The sequence below is a fragment of the Elephantulus edwardii genome, unplaced genomic scaffold (assembly GCF_000299155.1).
Source record: "Elephantulus edwardii isolate Elephantulus edwardi_28Jun2011 unplaced genomic scaffold, EleEdw1.0 scaffold00024, whole genome shotgun sequence".
Lineage (NCBI taxonomy): Eukaryota > Metazoa > Chordata > Mammalia > Macroscelidea > Macroscelididae > Elephantulus > Elephantulus edwardii.
Window position 1 is genome coordinate 22,743,127 of NW_006399774.1, and position 21,290 is coordinate 22,764,416.

A 21,290-nucleotide genomic window follows, 5' to 3' on the forward strand; every position below is an offset into this window, starting at 1 on the left:
CCGTGGTCTGGGTGGACGTCTGTGTCCCTGGTCTGGGCGGACGTCTGTGTCCGTGGTCTGGGAGGGCGGTCTGTGTCCCTGGTCTGGGCGTACGTCTGTGTCCGTGGTCTGGGTGGACGTCTGTGTCCGTGGTCCGTGGGTGAACTGGAGCAGTGGACCGTGTGGAAGGGCTCTGTCAGCCGCTGTCTGTGTCCCTGGTTCGTATGGATGCTGTGGGTGGGGGTCCACATGAGCAGGTGGGCCCTGCTGCCGCTCACCTGATCTCAGTGTTGGCTCCTTTTTCCCGATCAGGGAGCTGGCCAGGATAAGCTTGGAATCTACGTCAAGTCCGTCGTCAGAGGAGGCGCTGCCGATGTGGTTAGTCGTGTCACACTGTACTCCTGTCCTGTCAGGCAGCCCGGGGTGGGGGGAGGACGTTCCACTGAGAGAAGACACAAGAATGTGTGTAAACACGCCCGACACCTGCTCACTGCCTACTCTTGTCCCTCCTGCCTCCGTGTGATCTCATCCGCACCTGCACGCTCTCACTTGTCTCCCGCACGCCCACCCTTCCCGATGTGGACAGGACGGACGGCTGGCTGCAGGCGACCAGCTGCTCAGCGTGGACGGACGCAGTCTGGTGGGGCTGTCTCAGGAAAGGTAGGATTGCTTATTTTAGATAATGTTTAGCATTAAGTTTGAGATTACAGGATAAAAAGACATTGCCAAAAAGCTATGTTCTCAATTTCTACGTTTTAAAGTGAAAACCTCTCAGTTTACATGGAATTTTATTTGTTACTGATTCCAGAATATATACTTTGGGCTAGAAGAGTTTTTTAAAACATATTAAAAAAAAGAACTTGTGTGTAAGTTTCCAGGTGTTGTCTTCTAATCATACGAGCGTGGGGCAGGGGCAGCCGGCCATGTGTCTCCAGGTCGGTGTCCTGTGAGCTGCCACGGCCACCGCTGTGGTCGTGGTGCTGCCTTCGCTGCTCCAGCCCGACCATGTTCTCTGCAGGGCAGCAGAGCTGATGACCAGAACTAGCTCCGTGGTGACACTGGAAGTGGCCAAGCAGGGAGCCATCTACCACGGCCTGGCCACGCTGCTCAACCAGCCCTCCCCGATGATGCAGAGACGTAAGACCGCTTCTGAAAGCTTGACGTTACCGGTCTCCCCTCGCCTGGTGTTCAGTCACTGCTCAGAGTATCACAGAAACCAGTGTGAAGGCGGGGTGGTTATTCCAGTTCTAAAGGCGAGGAAGTTAAGGGGCCCAGGGTGCCAGCTCTCAGCTGCTGAAACCAGGGCTCCTGTGTGGGCTGGGACTGGGATCCTGCCTCGATTCAGAGTGTCGAGCTCTGAGCGGCAGGAGAGGCGAGGGCTTCGAGTGCGCTGGGCCTCTCTACAGGTGACTCTGCTCACGTGTTGCTCAGTCTCGAACTCGCCTCGCTGGCATGGACGTGAGCTGCCGGTTATACCTAAGCCACCTTGAGCAACAGGCTCAGCTCCTTGAGTCATTGCTGGGACCCACAGCTTTGAGGTGACGTCAGAATTCTCAGTAGCTTCAGTGTAAACTTGGAGCAGCTCTTAGACGTAGTGGAGCACCCTCAGGTGCGAACCTCTCTGAGATCAGTAAACAACTTCCAGGTGCGTCTCCTGACCGAGTGCCAGAGGCCGCCCTCCGTGGGTCGGTCACCCCGATGTAGCAGGTCCTCTGAGCCTGGACCTCCTGCTCTCAGCCCGCCTGGGTGTCGGGGGACAGGCCCTGAGCAGCTTCCCTGTGGGCACGCTGACTTCTGATTACAGTCGCTTAGAAGGAGCAAACCAGCCCACAGTAGATAGTAAGTGTGTCACTGGCCAGCAGAGAGGACGCAAGGTGATGGACGAAGAGCGGCAGCTGCCTGGTCAACACGCTGGGTGATGCAGTGTGCAGTGCGGAGGCCTGAAGTGCTAGGCGAGGGCACTCTCCCTCTTCCAGTAAAGATAGAAATTGTTACTTCAGAAGCACTCTTATTATTTAGGCAGGCTTCCTTTATGAGAAAAGAAAAGAAAACCTGAAAATGCGTTTTTTTTAACTCCTTCAGAAGGTTTTATGGAGCAATGACCGTTTTGTAACACTGATGCTTTTTGATGCCGACCGGCAGCTCTGGGTGGGATTTCGAGCTCGTGTGACCTCGTCCCTCCCAGTAAGCAGGTCTGTCGTGTGGCTGCACCTCACACGCCCTGCTGTGTTCACAGTGTCAGATCGCCGAGGCTCGGGGAAGCCGCGACCCAAGAGTGAAGGCTTCGAGCTCTACAACAACACGGCTCAGAACGGGTCTCCCGAGAGCCCCCCACTGCCTTGGGCTGAATACAGTGAGCCCAAGAAGCTGCCTGGGGACGACAGGCTGATGAAGAACCGTGCTGACCACCGCTCCAGCCCCAACGTGGCCAGTGAGTGCACTGCCTCCGTCCTCAGGCTCCGTGGACCTCGTGAGGGTTGCTGGGGGGTCCCTGTGGGCTCATCGAGGGCCAGAGGGCTCCTGGTCAGTGAGTCGGGACCACTCTGGTGCATGCTCTGGCCAGTCTGCTGGGCGTCCAGAGCCAGGGTGCCCACTGCCAGCAGGAGGGTCGATGATGTTTGTGTTTCCATGTGATACTTAGAAAGGGCAGAGGGTTAGAGGATAGGCTGCAGAGACCTGCGTCTGCTGCACCGCGGCTGCCAGCCTGGTTCTGGGCGGCCCTACGACTTGGGGGGGCCCGAGGGAAGGGTGTGGGCGCGGCCAGTGCGTGCATGTCAGTGCTGGCCCCTTCACTCCGCGTGGGTGGAAGAGACAGTCATTTGTCTGTTAAGCATTAATGGTTCCCTTCCTATCTCCAACAGACCAGCCTCCTAGTCCTGGTGGGAAACATGCGTACACCTCTGGAGCTACAGCCAAGATCACATCTGTTTCTACTGGAAACCTCTGTACTGAGGTCTGAGGAAATGCACTGAGACCCTCCACCGTACCTCAGTACCTAGGTCCCCTCAGAGACTGACTCCCCAGAATGCCCGCAAATTAGCTGCAACACAGTTCTTAAATGTGCAGTATTTAATCTCTGCAGTTTTGGCATAGTGGTTAAGTGTGTGACTATTAAGTAAGTTGGTGGTTCAAATCCGCCACCAGCTCCACAGGAAACTGGCCAGGCTCTCTGCTTCCGTGAAGGTTTACAGCCTTCAGAAACCCAGGACGGGAGGCTCTACTCGGTCCCAGGTCACCGAGCTGAAACCAGTAGCACTGAATGTGGGTGGGTGGTGATGATTTTTGAGAATTGTTTTTATTTTAGTAGTGATCAAGTAAATTCATTGTAAATAGTCTCAACAAAGTAAAGTTTTTTCATTATTCCCAGCATAGAATCAGACATGCATTTGTGAGGTAAAGGTCCCATTACTCTGCATTCTGGAGGACCCCGCCTCCTGTGCACATGGTGAGAGCCACCTCTCCCCGTCCTTCCTTCCAGGAGCAGAGCCCGCCGCCCAGGCCCGAAGCCTACCCCATCCCCACCCAGACGTACCCCCGGGAGTACTTCACCTTCCCCGCCTCCAAGTCCCAGGACCGGATGGTGCCCCCGCAGAGCCAGTGGTCCAGCTATGAGGATAAGCCCCACGTGCACGCAGACAGCAACCACTCCAGCCTCGCCCTTCAGGTGAGGCCTCTCCGAGTGGGACGATGCTGGGTACTGTCACCCTGCCGCCAGCGTCAGGGTGGGGCGGCTGCTGGCTGCCGACAGTTCCCTCTCACGGGGAAGCAGCCTTGGGTGTGAGGACTGGTGTGGGGGGGGCCTCCACCCGGCACCCGGAGCGGGCAGCGGCTGCAGTGCGGCCTTCTCTTTTCCAGCGTGCGACCCGCTCCCAGGAGGAGCTGCGTGACGAGCAGACCTTCTCCCTTGAGCGGCACCACCTGGCGGCCACCCTGGAGCGCAAGGCCGACAGCGACATGTGGATGAACCAGGCCTCCTCCGTGGAGTCCAGCGCCTCCAGCCAAGAGCAGCTGAACCACTCCTCCAAGTCCACCACGCCCGCGTCCACGCTCACGAAGAGCGGCCCTGGCCGCTGGAAGACGCCGGCCTCCCAGCCGACCCCGGTGGCTGTCTCCCAGCCCATCCGCACAGACCTGCCCCCGCCACCACCCCCACCCCCCGTGCACTATGCCAGCGACTTGGACGGGCTGCCGGTGGACCTGCCCCTGCCGCCGCCCCCCTCGGTGGGCACCCCGGCTGCCCAGGCGGCCGCGGAGCGCAGGAAGCGAGAGGAACAGCAGCGCTGGTACGAGAAGGAGAAGGCCCGGCTGGAGGAGGAGCGGGAGCGCAAGCGGCGGGAACAGGAGCGCAAGCTGGGCCAGATGCGCTCGCAGGCCCTCAACCCCGCGCCCTTCTCCCCGGGCAAGGCCGAGAAGGGCAAGGCCGACAAGCCCCCGACGCTGCCGCGGCCGCAGGACACCGTCATCCGCGAGCTGCAGCCCCAACAGCAGCCTCGCACCATCGAGAGGCGCGACCTGCAGTACATCACCATCAGCAAGGAGGAGCTGGCCTCGGGCGACAGCCTGTCCCCCGACCCCTGGAAGCGGGACGCCAAGGAGAAGCTGGAGAAGCAGCAGCAGATGCACATCGTGGACATGCTGAGCCGCGAGATCCAGGAGCTGCAGGCCAAGGCCGAGCGCAGCGCCGAGGAGAGCGACCGGCTGCGTAAGCTCATGCTCGAGTGGCAGTTCCAGAAGCGGCTGCAGGAGTCCAAGCAGAAGGACGAGGACGAGGAGGAGGAGGAGGACGACGACATGGACGCCCTGCTGGTCATGCAGCGCCTGGAGGCCGAGAGGAGAGCCCGGGTAAAGGGGGCCCCGTGGTGGACGCCGCCCGCTGTCTGTCCCCGCCGTGCTGGGTGGCGCGGCCGCCCTGGGAGTGAGTGGGCTGGAGGCTGAGAGGAGGCCGGGCGAAGGGAGCATCGTGGGGGAGGCGCCCGCGCTCAGGCCACGGAGTGAGCGGGACGGGGGCCGAGAGGAGAGGCCAGGGGAGGGAGATCTCACGCCGCCCGCTGGCAGGCCACTCTGTGCTAGGGGCCGTGACGCCCAGGGGCGCGAGCCGGGCGGGGCCGAGAGCTCAGAGGACCTGCAAGTTGTGCGTGTCCGTCCTCACTCTTAGTTAGACTCAGGAGACTTTGCCTGTGACCTTTGTGAGCTCCGTGAGGGCTCGGCCGGCATGGTCTGCATTCCTCACGGGTCCCTCTGCCAGGACAGTGAGGCAGCCAGAGCCCGTCTGTCAGCAGGTGGATCACACCCCTGAGGGGACACCGCGGGCAGGCCCTCTCCCGGCCCCTGGCCATCAGCACACAGGCCCCACAGAGCAGGCTTCCTAACGCCAGCTGCACAGGGCAGCGAGGCAGCGTGTTGAGGGAGAGAGCTGTGGCTCGACTCAGGGCACAGGCTGAGCCGTGACAGGCCCGTGGCCTCTCTGTGCAGACACTGACTGCTGTGCTCACAAGAGTCAGGTCCAGCTGACAAGCACACTGTCCAGATGCCACAGTGAGGAGGCGAGGGAGATGCTGTCACAGCTGGCCCACAGGCATTCCTGGGGTGTCTGGGGGTATGCTTGCACACCTCACATGCCTTTTCAAGACACTTGCCATCTTCCGGGGGCAGACGGTCAAGGGCACACCCCTTGTTCCTCACCCTGGCTGTTAACCTGCACTGAGGCCTGTAGCTCCATATCCGTAAGAGGAATGCTGGTCTTGCTGCCCCCCACCCCCCGAGAACCTTCGCTAGCCAGGGTCAGCAGCGGGCCCAGCTTCACCGCCCTGCCTGTGCAGCCCACTCCTGGAGTCCTGCCTGGACACACTCTCAGCCTGTGGGTGCCGTTTGCCCCGTGGTCAGCAGGGGCCTCCGGCACGTTGGCCATGACACTGAGGCCCCCACCAGCTGTCCGTGTGTGATCCCTGTGCTCCCCAGAGCCCTGGCGCTGAGTGGCATGACCGTCTTCTCTGTGCTTGCTGCAGTCCGTGTGTGATGCCCTCCCCTCTGACCAGGTCACTGTAGGGACATTAGAGGTCACTGTGTAGCCTCGTCCTCCGACCCCCTTCCTGCAGCCAGTTGGAGCAGGACGCTGCTGGGAGGCGTGCCCAGTGCTCAGGCCGTGGAGGAGGGGGTGGCCTTCCTGTGAAGACGTGCTTCTTTGCAGCACTTACCCAGGAGTCCAGAGCCTCCTGTGTGAACTTCAAGTTCATGTGTGCTGACGGCTACTGAGGTCAAGATTCCTGTCCTAGCCACTAAGGGAGAGCTGAGGGGGACGCGTGCATGCAGTCCCGGCTGTCTCAGTGATGGAGCCTCAGTGTGGTTGTAGAGGACGGTGTTCGGCTCCAGCGTCTGGGTTAGTCGCCGTCCCCTCCTTGGCTCGCCGAGCTGCCCTTCGCTGCCCGTCGCGGATAGACAGTCAGGAGAGCCCGGGCAGGCCAGCGGCAGGAAGCAGCGCTGAATGTAACTTCCGTTTTCACACTTCATCTTTCTTTTTTTCCCCTTCTCTGTCACCTGCAGCAGACTGCTATGCCAGCAATCTCTGTTCTAGATTTGGTATGTTCTTGTTTCTTTGCCTTTGGGACTTTTCTGTCTCGGTTTCCTTTCTCCCAGTGGGGGTGTTGTGTGTTCTGCATAGACCGCTCCTGAAGGGTGGTCTCGCCCAGGTGTGTAGCTCAGCATTCCAGAAGCATGCCTGGAATGTGCTCGATCTCCCGCTGTCCCCGTCAGTCCCCGTCAGCTGTGTCCTGTCCGTCCCACTTCTCACCTGTCCTTGGTCTTAGTCCTAGTTCCCAGTCTGTGTTCTTAGCTGTTCAAGCACGTGAGCACACAGGGCTTGCCGTGAGTAACGTCATTCATTCTTGTCACTTTTCACTGGTTGTTGCACATGGAGTGGTCGGTCTGGGGTTGACAGTGAACCACGTACAGTCGGACTGTTGAGGGAGTGTGAACTCCAGGTTCACACTGATTCTTAACCAGCAGCACACTTGGGCGCGGCCTTCTCCATAACGGCACCCTGGCTGTACCCTCGGCCTGGGCATTGGGCATCTGTGGACCCACAGGCCAGACAGCCGCCGTCTGCTCCTGGGCCCCCAGCCAGCTGCTCCCGGTGCTAATGACCGGCCCCCCACACCTGCACTTCTGTTTCTAGTGCCCCCCTCACAGGCTGGCCGGACCGCCCCGGTTCACACAGGATCCTCGTCCCCCGTGCAGCTCACCCCTTTGCTGACCCCCCTTCCTTCCGTCTGCATGCTACAACCCCTGCTCCACCCTGTGGTCACCTGCTCCCTGCAGCCCCCGTCTCACTCCACACACTCACTGTGCACCCTGTGGTGTTTTAGGGCTTCTCTCTCACTCCCCCACACTGCTGACCTCACTTCCTTGCCATCTCAGTGCCCGGGGCCCATGGGGACACAGGACCACAATCTGAAGCTGGGGACAGGGGCTTCCTGGCTGAGGGACATTGTGTTTCTGGGTCCGTCATCTCGATAGGAACCCTGGTGTAGGCCTGCTGCCCTCTGTTGCAGGACCCTGCCACATGACACAGCAAAGGCCCTTCCCCACGCCACAGCTCAGGTGTGGCACTCGCCCTGCCTGGGGAGACCTGAGCCTGGCCTCCCTGCCCATGGGCCTGTCTGGTCTTGAGGTAGTGTGGCCTGGTACCCAGGGAAGTGCTTTAGAAATGTGTTGGCACTCATTGGCCACTGGTCTCCAGAGCTGCCACCCAAGGCTGCCCACTCGGGGGGCAGCACCTGTGACATGGGCTCTGCCGGGCCACCTCCAGCCCCTCGATGCTAAGGATTGGCACAGGCCCAGCGGGGCTGCCTTGGAAGAAGGCCTGGACCCAGAATGAGGCATGAGCTCAGCCACAGCCCTTAGGACACTGATCCGCAAGAAGTAACGGACGGGGCTCCAGCTTGGTACAGCCCTGCCCGCAGGGGTCAGCTCTCCATCCAGATGGTCCTACTCAGCTCTGGGCCAGCCTGAAGCTTCTTCCCCACACAGAGAGGCGTTTGCTCAGGTGGGACTGAACCCACGGTGTGGAGGAAGGCACCCAGAGCCGCATGCGCAGGGGCTGAGCTGTTTGCAGGGAAAGTGTCCTCTCGTGTGCTGCTGGGAGCCCGGGAGTGCAGGTGGGAGGCGTGCAGTTCCTGACACCCTGACCCACACTGCCTCCCTGGGTCTGGGGGTGCTGTCCCAGGGGAGAGCGCCCTGACACACCTTCCGGCTGGAGGGGCCGCTGTCCTGGGGGTGTGCACCCCGGCACGGCTTCCAAGTGGAGAGGGGGCTGTCCCGGGGGCACAGGTTCCAGGAGGAGAGGGCACTGTCCTCGGGCACAGCTTCCAGGTGGAGGGAGGTCTCTAGTCCAGACCGCATGGCTTGTCTGTGAGAATTGTCAGTGCCACCCCGTTCTTGGATTCACGGGCTGCCTGGCCCCAAGGGGGTTCCAGCTCACTGTGACCCACACGTCAGCCACCTGCCCCTTAGGGGTGACGTGGCTCACCTGCCAGGCACTCGGCACCTCGCGTGGAGGTTTGTAGTGGAGGGAGGCCTGGACGAGGGTCGGCCGGCGCAGCCGTGCGTGTGCTCACCGGGCTCGCTCACTGGGTCCAGCGTGGGCCGGGGCACGTTAGCGTGCTGTGCTGCTGCTGCCCTGGGGCCCGTTGGCCACCCTTCTGCAGAGCGTTCATGCTCCGCCTGCCACCCGGTTGGAGTTTCCTTCTTGTCCATTTCTGAGCGACCGTCTCACAGCTGTCCTGGGGGCCTGACATTCTCCTGACCCGCTTCCCCATCGGCTGTCCGCTCAGGACAGCAACCTCCTCAGCCCCCAACAGGAACCGCCTGTCCAGGTCAGCCCGGTGCGTGCCCGCCGCCCCTCGCCGCGGAACACCACTCGGCACCCGTTCCCCACCTCTGTTCTGCTGCAGAGTGGAGGGGCAGTGGGCTGTCTGAGCGGCTCTGCAGGCCTGCAGTCGTGTGAGGGCCTTTCCCACCTGCTGTGTGTTCTCCAGGAAGGGCTTTTCTCACAGCCGTGCAGGCCTGGGGCTGGTGGCAGTGGGCATGACGCCATTGTCCGCTGTGGTCATGGGAGTGAGGCCGTGTTCATGCGATGGGAGACCGGGCTTCACAGGGACGCTGAGTCGGCCTGGTGGTCAGGGGACCCACACATTTTAGTAGGATGACCACTTCCTTGAGGACATGAAAAGGGTGGGGGAGAGGCCCAGCCTGGCATGAGGGCAGAGCTGGAGTGACCAGAAGGCGGACATGGTCAGATGGGCTTGCCCGGCTTAAGAACCTGTGGCTTTTGGAAACTAAAATAGGGTTTAGAGAGCGTGTCCTCAGACCCTTGGCTTGTGCAGCCAGAAATGGGCATTGAGACGTCAGTGTGGGTGCCAGTCAGAGGACCAGACAGGAGGGCATGAGAGCTCAGGACCACAGCACATGAGTGGAGTCCACGTAGGACGTGCTGGTTAGTGCAGAAGCATGAGCCCTGGGCCAGCACCGGTGGGGGCAGGCAGGGAGGACAGCGGAGCCCTGGGCCGGCTTACCTGAGTCTGCAGGGTGTGGAGTGTGTCTGTCCTGTCGGCAGTGGTCTGTATCTTGTGTGTGGGCTGTGCATGCGTGCGCGCGCGCGTGTGTGTGTGTGTGTGTGTTTGTACACATGCACGCGCTGGGCTGGGCCAGCCGCCAGGCGGAGGTGGACGCATTCTCTCATTGTAGGGTGTGGAGCGTGTCTGCCCTGTCGGCAGTGATCTATATTGCGTGCGCACGCGCTGGACTTGGCCAGTCTCCAGGCGGAGGTGGACGCACTGTCTTCTCAGTTGCAGGACGAGGACCGACGGAGGCAGCAGCAGCTGGAGGAGATCCGGCAGCGGGAGGCGGAGGACCGTGTCCGACAGGAGGAGGACCGTGCACGCTGGGACGAGGAGCGGGGCCGGCGGGACGCTGAGGAAAAGGTCCTGGTCCTCTAAGGAGCTAGTGTCCTCGTAGCCTGAGCGTAGTGTGGCTGGGGCCAGGGGATAGGCTGCTAGCACCTAAGATGTCACGGGTCTTAGGTGGCGACTGGACTGGATCTTCCAGCTCTGAACTCTTGTCTTCACCTCCTCTGAGCGGGTCTGCCTCTGGCCTCCAAGGAGCCTTCTGTCTGCTAGGCACGGTCCAGCTGGCCTTGTGACGTGTGGTTACTTTACAACTGAGTGTCAGCCCCGGGAGGCAGTAGGGATGTAGTAAGAGAACCAGTGAACACAAAATGGTTTCAGTTAATTCTTTGATTAGTGTTGCTCACTTATGTTTTTGTCAAAGAGAGCAAGATGGCTTCTGCGACTTTCTCAAGGACCGTTTAGTTTAGAATGTAATCTGAACAGTCCAAGGAGTGACTTCCTTTCCCGCTGTTACTCTGTTTTCACGTGCTGTTGGAGTTGGAAAGTTCGTTCTCTGCATCTTCAGTGTCTCTCCATCTCGTCTGTTCCTCTGCTGGGCTCTGCTAGGAGCAAGGCTCTGGCCACGTGTCGCTGTGTCTGTCCTGAGGAGGCTGCCTGTGGTCACCCACTCTGGGGAGCTGCCCTTCCGTGAAGGGGGAGCTGTGGGTGCCATGCCTGCCAGAATTGGCCTTTATCCGTAACTCCCTCCTCGGCTCCAGGGAGGTCTGGGACAGTGAACCAGCTTCCCCTAAACACGCATGCGTGCTCCTCTGGACCAAGGGAGGCTGCTGGGGGCCTCGGGGCTTGCTGGCACGAGGTGGACATGTGCTGGCCCAGTGTCTGGCTCCTCTGACCCCTCTGAAGCAGGTCCTGCGGGGAGCACCTCTGGGCTCAGATCTTACAAGGAAACCTGCGCTCTGCGTCTTTCAGTCACAGAGTTGAGACTGGAGACCTTGGGGAGGAAATCAGATTTCTGAAGTTTTGACGTTGCAGCCACCTGTCTGGCTAAGTTTTTAACGGGGACGTGTTGGGGTTTTTGTTTTGTTGTGTTTTATTTCCTTGTGCGGGTTCATGGACACTCCTCCTGCCTGGCTTTTGGAGCCTGTCCTGTCAGCTGCGCCCGTTACAGCACATCGGGTCCGGGGGCCCGGCCACCACGCGAGTGGGACCAGGCCACTGGGCCAGGGGCCGAGTGGAGCAGCTCTCGGCTGCATGTCCAGCTATGTTCTCGTGACTGTCCTGACACACGCGTCTGTTCTGGCACCTGCTTCTGTAGCCCCTGTCGCCGTGAGAAGTCCACCAGTGAGCACGTGGACAGTGGCTTTGTCAGAGGAGTGGGCATGGGAGCGCCTTCTCCTTGGGCTGTGCATGGCAGCTGGTGCCTGCCGGGTGACCAGCAGCTGCCCTCTGTAATGCGAGGCCTGACGGCCCATGCCAGCCACTGCAGGCACACTGGGGTCCCTTCCCCAAGGACACAGTGGACTTCAGCAGAGCGCTGACCCAGCCCCTGGGGGTGGAGGATGGGCCAGGCGTCCCCCCTCAGAGAGGTGCTTGTGTTCCCAGTGTGGGTGTGAGACAGGCTGTGTGTGCACATGTGTGAGAGACTTCAGTCTCAGGACTGTGCCTTCAGGGTCTCGGGGGTGCGCGCTGTGCTGTGCACGTGGGGTGCACGTGTGAAACTTGGGAGGTGTGTACAGCGGGATGTGTGTTGTGCATGTGAGGTGTGAGGCCTGGGTCTACTGTTACAGGTGTGTACGTGTGGGCACCGTGTGTCTGCAGTGCACACACTTGCACTCTGAGGCAGGTATGCACGGGGATGTGAGTGACTTTTGTGGCCTGTGTGTGTGTCACGCTGCGGGCAGTAGTGAGAAGCACAGCCATCAGAATGGATGTGGAGGACAGCTGCTGTCCTCGCGCTGACTGTTAATTCAGGTGGCGGCGGACGACGCTGCCTGCCTCACTCGGTTCATTTTCCGTGTGCTCTAAGCTGTGTTGACTTTAACGAACTGTGCTGTTGCCTTTTCTGCTGTTCACTGGATCTCACGCATAGCTGTCGCCTGTAGTGTGTGTGTCGGAGGAGATACACACCACATATCAAATATATTTGCATTCCTCTTCTGTTGACGCTGCTCTGATTTCCTGTCTGTCAGGGTGTCGCTAAGTGGAGATGTAAGTGAGGGCCGTGGGCACACGTGGGGACAGTGCTCTCAGGGCTCCGTGGTGGTTCTGGGCCCGCCACGCGCTCCCTGCAGGAGATGGACCCCGGATCCCTCTGGGTCCCACAAGTGAGTGTGTGCCTGTGCGTACGCGGCCTGCACGGCCACCTACCGTGGTGTGCTGTGTCCTGGCACCGCAGAGGCAGGTAAGTGCACACTGCACAGAGCCAGGACCAGTGTGGCCAGACCGTGCCTGGCAGAGGTGGGCAGCGGCCTGTGCGGACCCCGCCCTGTCCCCGTGACGAGGGCAGTTCTGTGTGAGACCACGTCCTTGAGTGACCAGAGAGCCCAGTCGCAGGCACCCACGTGGCCCTGTGACGCGGGGTGGAGGCGGGGTGGCAGGGGGCCCTTCTGTGCATGTGCTGGGCGGGGCACTGTCCCGTAGAGGGCCCACCCCGTGCCCGTGTGCCCACGACACTGTCCGCCCTTGGCCGGCTGGGGGCACCGTTGGAGTGGAGGAGGAACCCCTCCCACGTGCACCTGCACGCTTGCTGTGCTCAGGGTGGTGGCGGGCCCCGCTCCGTGTTCACAGCGCTGTCCGGCGTGGAGGCGGCACCCCGAGGCATGCGGGCCCTCCCCTGTCTGGGCGATGGAGGGGCCTGCAGCCGTGGTGGGATGGGGGGTGCTGTCTGGGGACAGCAGGGGCCCTGTGTGCGTGGGGTGACCCCGGCCCCAGCCGCTGACTCTGCTCTCCGTGTGTTTGGCCCACAGAGGCGCCAGGAAGAAGGGTACTACAGCCGCCTGGAGGCCGAGCGCCGTCGCCAGCATGAGGAGGCCGAGCGGAGGCTGCTGGGCGCCGAGGAGCCGGCCCTGAGCAGACCCCCGCCCCCTCGAGACTACCAGCCCGCTGGCCCGGGGCCTGTCCCCGGCGCCCCACCACCGCCGCCGCAGCGCAACACCTCCTACCTCAAAACGCAGGCCCTGTCTCCTGACTCGCTGTACACAGCCAAGTTCGTGGCCTACGAGGAGGAGGAGGAGGACGCCGGCGGCCCTCCAGGTCAGGATAAGTACACCAGCACGAGGAAGTCTTACGGGGACCTCCGTCCCGCCCCACAGCTACCACCTGCCGGCCCAGCACGCCCCGTCTCCGATGGCATTTTTCTTTCCAACTCCTTCCGGCCCCTCTCGGCCAGTGCCAGCAGTACTGGCCGCAGAGCAGGCCCGCCCCCTCCACTCAAACCCAGCCTCCGCCAGACTGCGAGCTCCAAAGGTAGGGCCAACAGTGGCCTGGTGATCGGGAGTTGGCCTCTGTCCCCCACTGTCCCCCCCAGATCAGCGCGCAGTGTGATTGATTGATTGATCGCTCCCCAGTGCCTCCAATCACGCTGTGATCACGCTCAGAGCTCTGTCCTGCCCTGACGGCCCTTGATCACTCTTGCCGTCAGGCCCCAGGCCTTTGCTGCTCTCTCCAGCTCTGTTGGTTTTGCCTGGCGTGTTCCCCTCTGAGTCATGTCTCCTGCCCCTTCACATTTCCGTGTCTCTGTCCCCTTCCGGCCTGTTGGCCGTGCTGTGGACACAGCTCAGCGTCCTCTTTGACATCAGCAGAGCTCTGAATTCTGGGTGGGGGCTCAGTTGAGTGGTGGTGGGGTCGGGCCCTGCCCGACTAGGCCCAGGGCCTTGTGGTTTGTGAGTGCTGTTCTGCCTTCGTCCCTTTGACTCCTGGGCCTCTGTCACTCAGCATCTCAACATTGCAGCCTTCTAACAGACGGGGGCTTGGCAGCCAGTGGTCTTGGAGGTAACTGCCACGATGACCAGGGCTGACAGCCAGCATTTCTGGCACAGGTCCAGGTGACTGGCTGCCTGTTTAAAAACAGCGGTCAGTTTTCCCTGCAGCCTCTACGCGGCTCAGCCCTGACCGGCTCCCTGTGGCTGAGTTGGGCAGATGGTTCTGGCCAGCATTCCCCCTTAGTCCCCTGGAGCAAGCCTTGGTCCACTTTGAAGGGTCAGTTAGACTTTCACTGGTCACTCTGGAGGCCTCTTTTGAGCAGCTTTCAGTGTCGCCACCTCGAGGTGGTGGCCCTTAGCAACACCACTGAGCAGGTCTGCAGCAGGTGCCGGTGGCCCGTGTCAGAGTGGACGCTGGACCATAAACACGGGTCAGGGATAGATGACAAGCGTGGTGTGATGATGGCCCCTCCCGCTGCCAGCCCTCACGCTTGCCCCGGCCTCCACATGGGAGCGGGCCAGTCCTGCACCTGCTTTGGACACTGGGAGACTGCCGCGACCCTCAGCTGACAGTGCTCCGTGCGGCGTCGCTGTCCCCGTCACCTCTGTGCCCCTTGTCCTCTGCACCCCCCGGCCTCTGCCCCCGTCCCTGCCACCTGTGCACCCCCGTCCCCGTCACCTCTGCACCCCCCAACCTCTGCCCCATCCCCTTCGCCTCTGCGCCCCCCATCCTCTGCACCCCCCGACCTCTGCCCCTGTCCCTGCCACCTGTGCACCCCCGTCCCCGTCACCTCTGCACCCCCCAACCTCTGCCCCATCCCCTTCGCCTCTGCGCCCCCCATCCTCTGCACCCCCCGACCTCTGCCCCTGTCCCTGCCACCTGTGCACCCCCGTCCTCGTCGCCTCTGCACCCCTTGTCCTCTGCGCCCCCTGTCCTCTGCACCCCCTGACCTCTGCCCCCGTCTGTCACTTGTGCACCCCCTGTCCCCATCACCTCTGCATCCCAGTCCCTGTCACCTCTGTGCCCCCTGTCCCCTGCGTCCCTGTCCCCGTCACCTCTGCGTCCCCCTGTCCTTGCAGCTGCCTCTCATCGCCTGGCCTCTTCCACTGGGCCGTGAGCACACATGTCCAGGGCGTGGCACACACGCTGTGAGCCTGCCGGCAGCCTCTCACACTCCCAGAACGCTGGAAATGAAAAAATAAAAAAGTTGGCTTTGTTTCTGCCAGTGGAAGAAGCTAGTGCCATCCCTAAAACAAAGCTCAAAAGATGCAACACAGTACTTCTAAAAACAAAATTAAGAAAAGCCTGTGATTGGAAACTCCCCCGCTGTGTGAACGGTTCTTCCGCAGGCCCACTGGCCACTTGCTCTCAGGTGTCGTGACTCTTTGCTGAGGGTGATGTCCTGTGGTCAGCACAGCCCTGAGTGGACAGGGTGAAGATGCAGTGCCCCAGAGAGTGGCAGGCCTGGCTCTGCTGGGAAAGGGACTTCACGGGCTGCCTTCCTTGAGAAAGCACATGCACCCTGTCCAGTGGAAAGACCACTTCCTTGTGTGGCCTGGCCAGTGCACACCGTGCCGTAGCAGCGGCCTTTGCAAGTAGGAGATTGTTTTCTCTCCCTCACTAATGTCGCGTTAGTGCTGCCCTGTGCGGGGCACTCCTAAAGCACTGCCATAGCCTGTGACCCGTCCTCCATGCCGCCGAGGACCCTGCTCCACCCTGGGCAGAGGGCCCCAGCTCGAGCCAGGCTGCCCGCCACGCCCTGCTCTGCACACCTGTCTGCAGCACGAGCTCTGATATCTAAATGCCAGGTTCTTTGGGTAGTTTTAGAAGATTTTTGGTTTTAGCAGCTTGGTTTGTGAGGAAGCCTGTTACTGCAAAGGGTCCCATTTCCTTTGGCCATGTGTGCTGCGGACGCCAGGGCCCTCTCCTTGGTGGTGCTGGCCGAGGCTCTCCGTGATAAAGTCATCATGGACCCACGTGTTTTGGTGCAGCTGTCCATCAGTTCCTCTCAGCCTGTGTCATTTTCCTGACCTGTGATTCAGGGCATGAGGGCAGGGAGTGTGCCCCTTCCTACCTTGGCCACTAGAATATGTGTGTTTCACATTGATGGGACTGACTCGCACGAACAGAGCCTTTTGAGTCCTTGCTTAGGCCGTGGTGGTGAGCGAGGCCTTGATTTCCTGGGGTTCTGCATCTTGACATGTGCAGCACAGAGTGGGTGGGGCCACAGCACTAACTGTCACTTTCTCTGTTCTCGAAAAGGGCCCAACTCACACACAGGACCAGCTGGAACCGCTGTGAGCACTCAGGCCTGTCGGGACCCGGGAGAGAAGTGGGCAAAAAGGTACCGCAGCTGTAGGTGTGGGGCCCCCTGCCACCTCTCTGTCCACACACATAGATTTCCCTGCTGTGTGGCCGGCACTCAGCACTTCTGGACAGTGTAGTCAGGACACGGGGCAGGGGTCACACCACTGTACCCTCCTGCCAGGGATAGGTGGACTGACTGCCTGATGGTACAAGGCGTGGGGTGGACACAGGACTGCTGCGGCACCGGCCATTCTCACATCCCTGGATTGCTAGGACCTGACAGGAGAATCACAGGGTATCACGCTGTAATTCTTTTTAATGTTGTTGTTGTTACGTGTCATCAAGTTGGCTATGACTGTTCATATGTCCAGAGCTTGTGATTAACAGCTCTGAACCCTTTCCTGTCCTGAGCCAGCCTCACTGTCTCTGACATACCAGAAGCCCTTGACTTAGTTACTGTGTCATTCCCCTGCAGCCTCCCTCTCCTGCGCTGGCCCTCCACCCTTCCAAGCATGAGGTCCTTCTCCAAGGACTGGGCCCTCCTGGCAGTGTGCCCAGTCAACATGGTTACTGTTGTATCAGGTGGATTTTTAATGTCCGTCAAATAACAAGTAATATTTATTTAAAAAGCTGTGTTTTTAAATTCTTGGCCTTTAGTTGAGTTTACTAAGCTGGCAGAAATGGCCTTCTTGCTAAAAGTTACTAGCATTTTAGATGCATCCGCTATTAGGAAAAACTAAAGAAGAGTTTACACAGGGAAAGAAGCCTGTTTGGTGGGTGACAGGGCTGTAAAAGGAGGCAGAGGAAAGAGAAGAAAATGACAGTGCAGTAGCAGAAGTGATGTGTGTCTGGGGGACGTGAACACCTCCCTGCCTGCCCTCTCGATGGTCATGATCATCCGTGGTCAGGGAGGAATGTATGGGCGGCTGGCACCCCGGGGACTGGCCCTGCCAGGCTCCGTTGCTGAGCGTTTGCATCAGAGATGCTCTTGAGAGAATCCTGATCAGAAGTGGTGAAAAATGTAGACCAGAATTCCAAATTCTTGGGGACCTAGACTCTGTGCAGGCACGTCCTTGGAACTGCCGTCCTGAGGCCTTTCGACCTTACACCGCCCAGCAGTGCTTTACCGACTGGTCACGAGTGGCAGCCGCGAGCCTGGAGTCACGTGAACTCCTGGACGGCTCGCGGTGGTCGTCAGGTGCCGGTGGGTGGGGTGACATCGGTGTGTGTGACCACGAGTCGGCAGGGGCACCTCTCTTGGCTGCCCGCTGTGGACTGGCTGGTTGACCTGTGACTGACACGGCCCCTCTCCTCTCTCCCCACGCAGTCAAGACGCCGACGTGCCTGGGAGCACGGGAGCCCCCGAGAACCTGACGTTCCGAGAGCGCCAGCGCCTCTTCTCTCACGGCCAGGACGTGTCCAATAAAGTGAAAGCCTCACGGAAGCTGATGGAACTGGAAAACGAACTCAACACAAAATAGGGGCCGCGGTGTCGGGAGTTCTGTTTGTGCAGTGGAGGCGACACGGAGGTGCCCCCGTGCCGTTCTGTGACTTTCCCCAGGACGGCCCTGTAGCCACTGTAAACACGTCTTGCTTTCTCATGGTCTGGGTCTCATGAAGGTGACTTGGTCGGTGCCCGTGGGAGTCTGAGTCCAGAGGGAGGAGGAGTGGGTGGGAGCCAGGGGAGCACTGTCTCCCTTGCTCTTCCATGGAATTGACCCCGGAGCGCAGACAGTGAGGTTCTATTTCTGTTCTGGTTTTTGAAATAATTTTATTTTAGCTGTCAGAGAAAAGCTTGAATTCCCATGGCACTTGTGTGTGGGACCCCAGCCCTCGGGCTGGCCTCTGGGGGCTCCCAGAGTGCCTGCTGCTGCCGTCACTGCCAGTTATTTGACTGAGAAGTCCTCACGGGAGAAAGGGCCGAGGATGAGGGCTGCTTGGTTTCTGTCAACACCAGGCTGTCCTTGTGAGGGTACACGGGTCATTCCGATGGTGACCCGAGATTGGGAAGCAGATACTCTGGTATTCCAGATGATGTGTGGACTGGCAGTGCTCCCTGTGCGCAGGGACACGTACAGAGGACAGGGGACCCCGGTGGCCTGAGGACGGGTCCTGTTCTGTCAGGGACGGCATGTGCTGTCCGCTGCCTCTGACCCAGGCGGAGGGGCTCGCGGCTCGAGCCACGGCTCACTCTGTAGTTGATTATTTAATGTGACTCTTGGATGAACTGTGCCCGGTGGTGGCAGATGGCTGGTGCCGCGGGGCTGCCGACTGCCTGCTGTGAGGGGAACATGCTGAGCACGTTTCTTTGACCACGCTCTGCTCTGGGGCTCGGATGCTTTTCTGTACTCTGTTCTCTGAAATGCGTGTTTTAGAAGGTGCACACTCTGGAATCCTAAGGCTGTGACTGCCTTAAATGATTCTGTGAGGTGTATGGTCACTGTGTGAGTGGGCACACTTTGTATCTTCAGGGCTCCTCTTTGAAGGTGTGCACACCCGTACCTCTTGCTGGGGGGTTTGGTGGTCCTGGGTGTGATGAAGGAGGCCTTGCTGCTCCGGGAACACGGGACACAGCTGCTCTGTCTCCTGACAGCACTGGCTGCCTCGAGGTATGGGGACCCGCACGCCCTCTGACCTGTTACTGCCCAGAACACCGTGACTACACGGCGCAGACAGCCCACACCAGCCGCTGCCGTGCGCTCCTGCCCGGTCCTGGGCCCCTGTGGGCGGACAGCCATGCCGTCGGATGTCAGGGGGGTCTGTGTGGGAACGCGGTCTCTTCTTCCTGTCGAGCAGCTGGTGGGTTCAAACTGCTGAACTCTGGGGCCGCAGCCAAGCGCTGAGACCACTCTTCCACCGGAGCTTTTGCAGGTCCCGGGGGGTGTCCCCACAGGGAGATGTGGGGGTGGGCGCCCAGCCGCTGGCTCTGGCGGTGTGCAGGGACAGGTGCGGTGTGAATATGTGTAGAAGTGCTTTTCATAACTGTGCATTGCTATGGAGAAACACCAAAACTGCTGTAGTTTCCCATTTCTACTGTATTTCGGTTGCAACCTATTTTTAATAAACTTTGTATTTAAGTGTATTTACTACATGAACTGTGTGGACAACTGTATCTGTTGTCACTGTCTCCATGCCTTACCTGCGCTCACCGTCCGTGCCTTACCTGTGCTGCGCTCCTGCAGGAGGCTGCTCTGTGGCCGTGTCCTCCGCCCACGGCTGGTCCTGCTACTGCGGATAGGCCTCGGTCACTGCCGGCTTGGCCTCACTGACCACAGCTGCTTAGGACGACGAAGCTGGCTCAAGTTCCTCAAGTGGCAAGGCCCCTGCCCTGCACCTGTCCAGGCCCTGCCCTCCCCTGCAGCCCCTGTCCACATGTGGCCTGCTCACTCGCCCTTGGTGAGGGGACCCCGTGCACAGCAGGACGATAGCCTGCCTGTGCTGCTTCCCCCTGCTCTCTGCTTGAGCCCCGTGACCCCACTGTTGATGCAGTGACTGTCCACCTCGATGAGGGGCTGCCCCTTCTACCAGCCCACTGCTTTGCAAGCATGCTGTGCTTTTCCAGGGACTGGTCCATCTTGACAACATTATGTGAGTGAGCTCAGGTGTCACTGTCCTCCCCAAGACAGGTGTTTATTCTTGTTTATTTGTATTTATCCAGCTCCACAGTCAAAGCTTTCCTTAATAATTTTCTTTCACAAGTCTAGGGAATATTAGAGATAACATGGCTTGTCAGGCACACCTCAGTTCTTAAAGTGGTATCCTTGCTGTTCAGCACTGAAGAATTCTTGGCAGCAGAATTCCCCAGTGTAACATGGCACTTGATTGTTAGGACAAGCAGGATTGTGTCATCTGTGTATCACGAGGTGTGCACCTTCCGCCACTTCTGATGCCACCTTCTTCGACAGGAGGACTTGAATATTATTTTAATACCTGGGAAGACACTGTCTTTGAGCCGACCTGGGAACTAGCCCTGCACTAGCCAGTGAGGGCACTGGTGTTTCCAGGATTGGTTTGCCTAAGGAGTTGGTTTTGTTGCCTGAAAACAGAATAAAGGGGTAGAGGGTCTGGATGCACTGGAAGCAAGTTCCTGACGCTGAGTCTGACCCTGGGCACGGTGACTTTTGACATTGTGTTCATTCGGCCGCTCCACAGGGACTGGTGAACAGGACTGGTGAACAGGCCTTGGCTTCCTGGGGATGGGCCTGGGGGGAGGGCTGAGGGAGAGGCTCTGGCTGGGGCGGGGCCTCGCTGGGCGGGGCCTGAGGGAACGCCTCTGGGGCGGGGATCTGTGGGCGGGGCCTGAGGAAGCAGCTGAGCAGAGAAACACCTCCCGGGCGGGGGCGTATGTGGGCCCGAGGGAACGCCCCCAGGGGCGGGGCCCGAGGGAACACCTCTGTGGGCGGGGCCCGAAGGAACGCCTCCGGGGGCGGGGCATCTGTGGGCGGGGCCCGAGGAAACCGCCTACTGGCAAGTGACAGCTGAGGGCCTGGTGAATATGGCGCAGAGCAGACAGCTGAGAGAGCAGCAGGTGCGGCCCCAGGTGCTGGTGAGTCGGTGGGGTTCCCACCCAGAGTCTGCGCCTCTGGGCCATGCCCCCCATGTGTATAAAGCATCCCGCACGCTTCCACACCACACGCCAGTTTACCCAGTGTCCACCCCGCATCAGCTGCCCGCACCCGGGTGGCCTTCAGGAGGCCCTCCTGTCCCTCTGCCCCCAGGTCCATGCTCGGCTCTCTGCCTGCTGTATGGTGGACCCGCTGTGCTGCGGTGTCCAGAGTCAAACCTGAAGCTCTCCTGCGGGGCCCTGGGTACTAATCCAGAGGTCCGTGGTTCAGGTCCACCCACAGGGACCTGCGAGAGTGGAGATTTGCACCCCGAGATCAGCCACGGGGTCCCCAGCACGGGTCTGCCTGACGCACGGAGTCACGTGACTAACCCCCACACAGGCGTTTCCCCGCCCTTTCAGGGTGTACCTATTAATTAATTTGGCCGCCCCAGTACAGCCAGGGACCTGGTCAGAGCTGCAGAGTGAAGAGTGGGGGACACACATTCCCCCTAGTACAGATAGGGGACTGGCCAGAGCTGCAGAGCAGATGAGGGGGTCATACACCCCAGTCCAGCCAGGGCCCTGGCCTGAGCCAAGAAGCAGAGAGCAGTGAACACCCAGCTTCCCTTCCCTCC

General features: G+C 60.2%; 1 protein-coding gene across 1 annotated transcript in view; it reads left to right on the forward strand.

Annotated features, from left to right (window-relative positions):
- The window catches only part of MLLT4 (myeloid/lymphoid or mixed-lineage leukemia (trithorax homolog, Drosophila); translocated to, 4), a 77,312-nt gene extending 59,722 nt beyond the window's left edge, over positions 1-17,590 (forward strand). Inside the window, exons 22-32 of the mRNA XM_006882786.1 lie at positions 292-357; positions 566-639; positions 998-1,116; positions 2,216-2,410; positions 2,841-2,932; positions 3,458-3,643; positions 3,835-4,821; positions 9,828-9,956; positions 12,848-13,122; positions 16,051-16,146; positions 17,437-17,590. Of these exons, the coding sequence (XP_006882848.1) occupies positions 292-357; positions 566-639; positions 998-1,116; positions 2,216-2,410; positions 2,841-2,932; positions 3,458-3,643; positions 3,835-4,821; positions 9,828-9,956; positions 12,848-13,122; positions 16,051-16,146; positions 17,437-17,590 (2,373 nt within the window). The remainder of the gene's footprint in view (positions 1-291; positions 358-565; positions 640-997; positions 1,117-2,215; positions 2,411-2,840; positions 2,933-3,457; positions 3,644-3,834; positions 4,822-9,827; positions 9,957-12,847; positions 13,123-16,050; positions 16,147-17,436) is intronic.
- Positions 17,591-21,290: the final 3,700 nt, after the last annotated feature.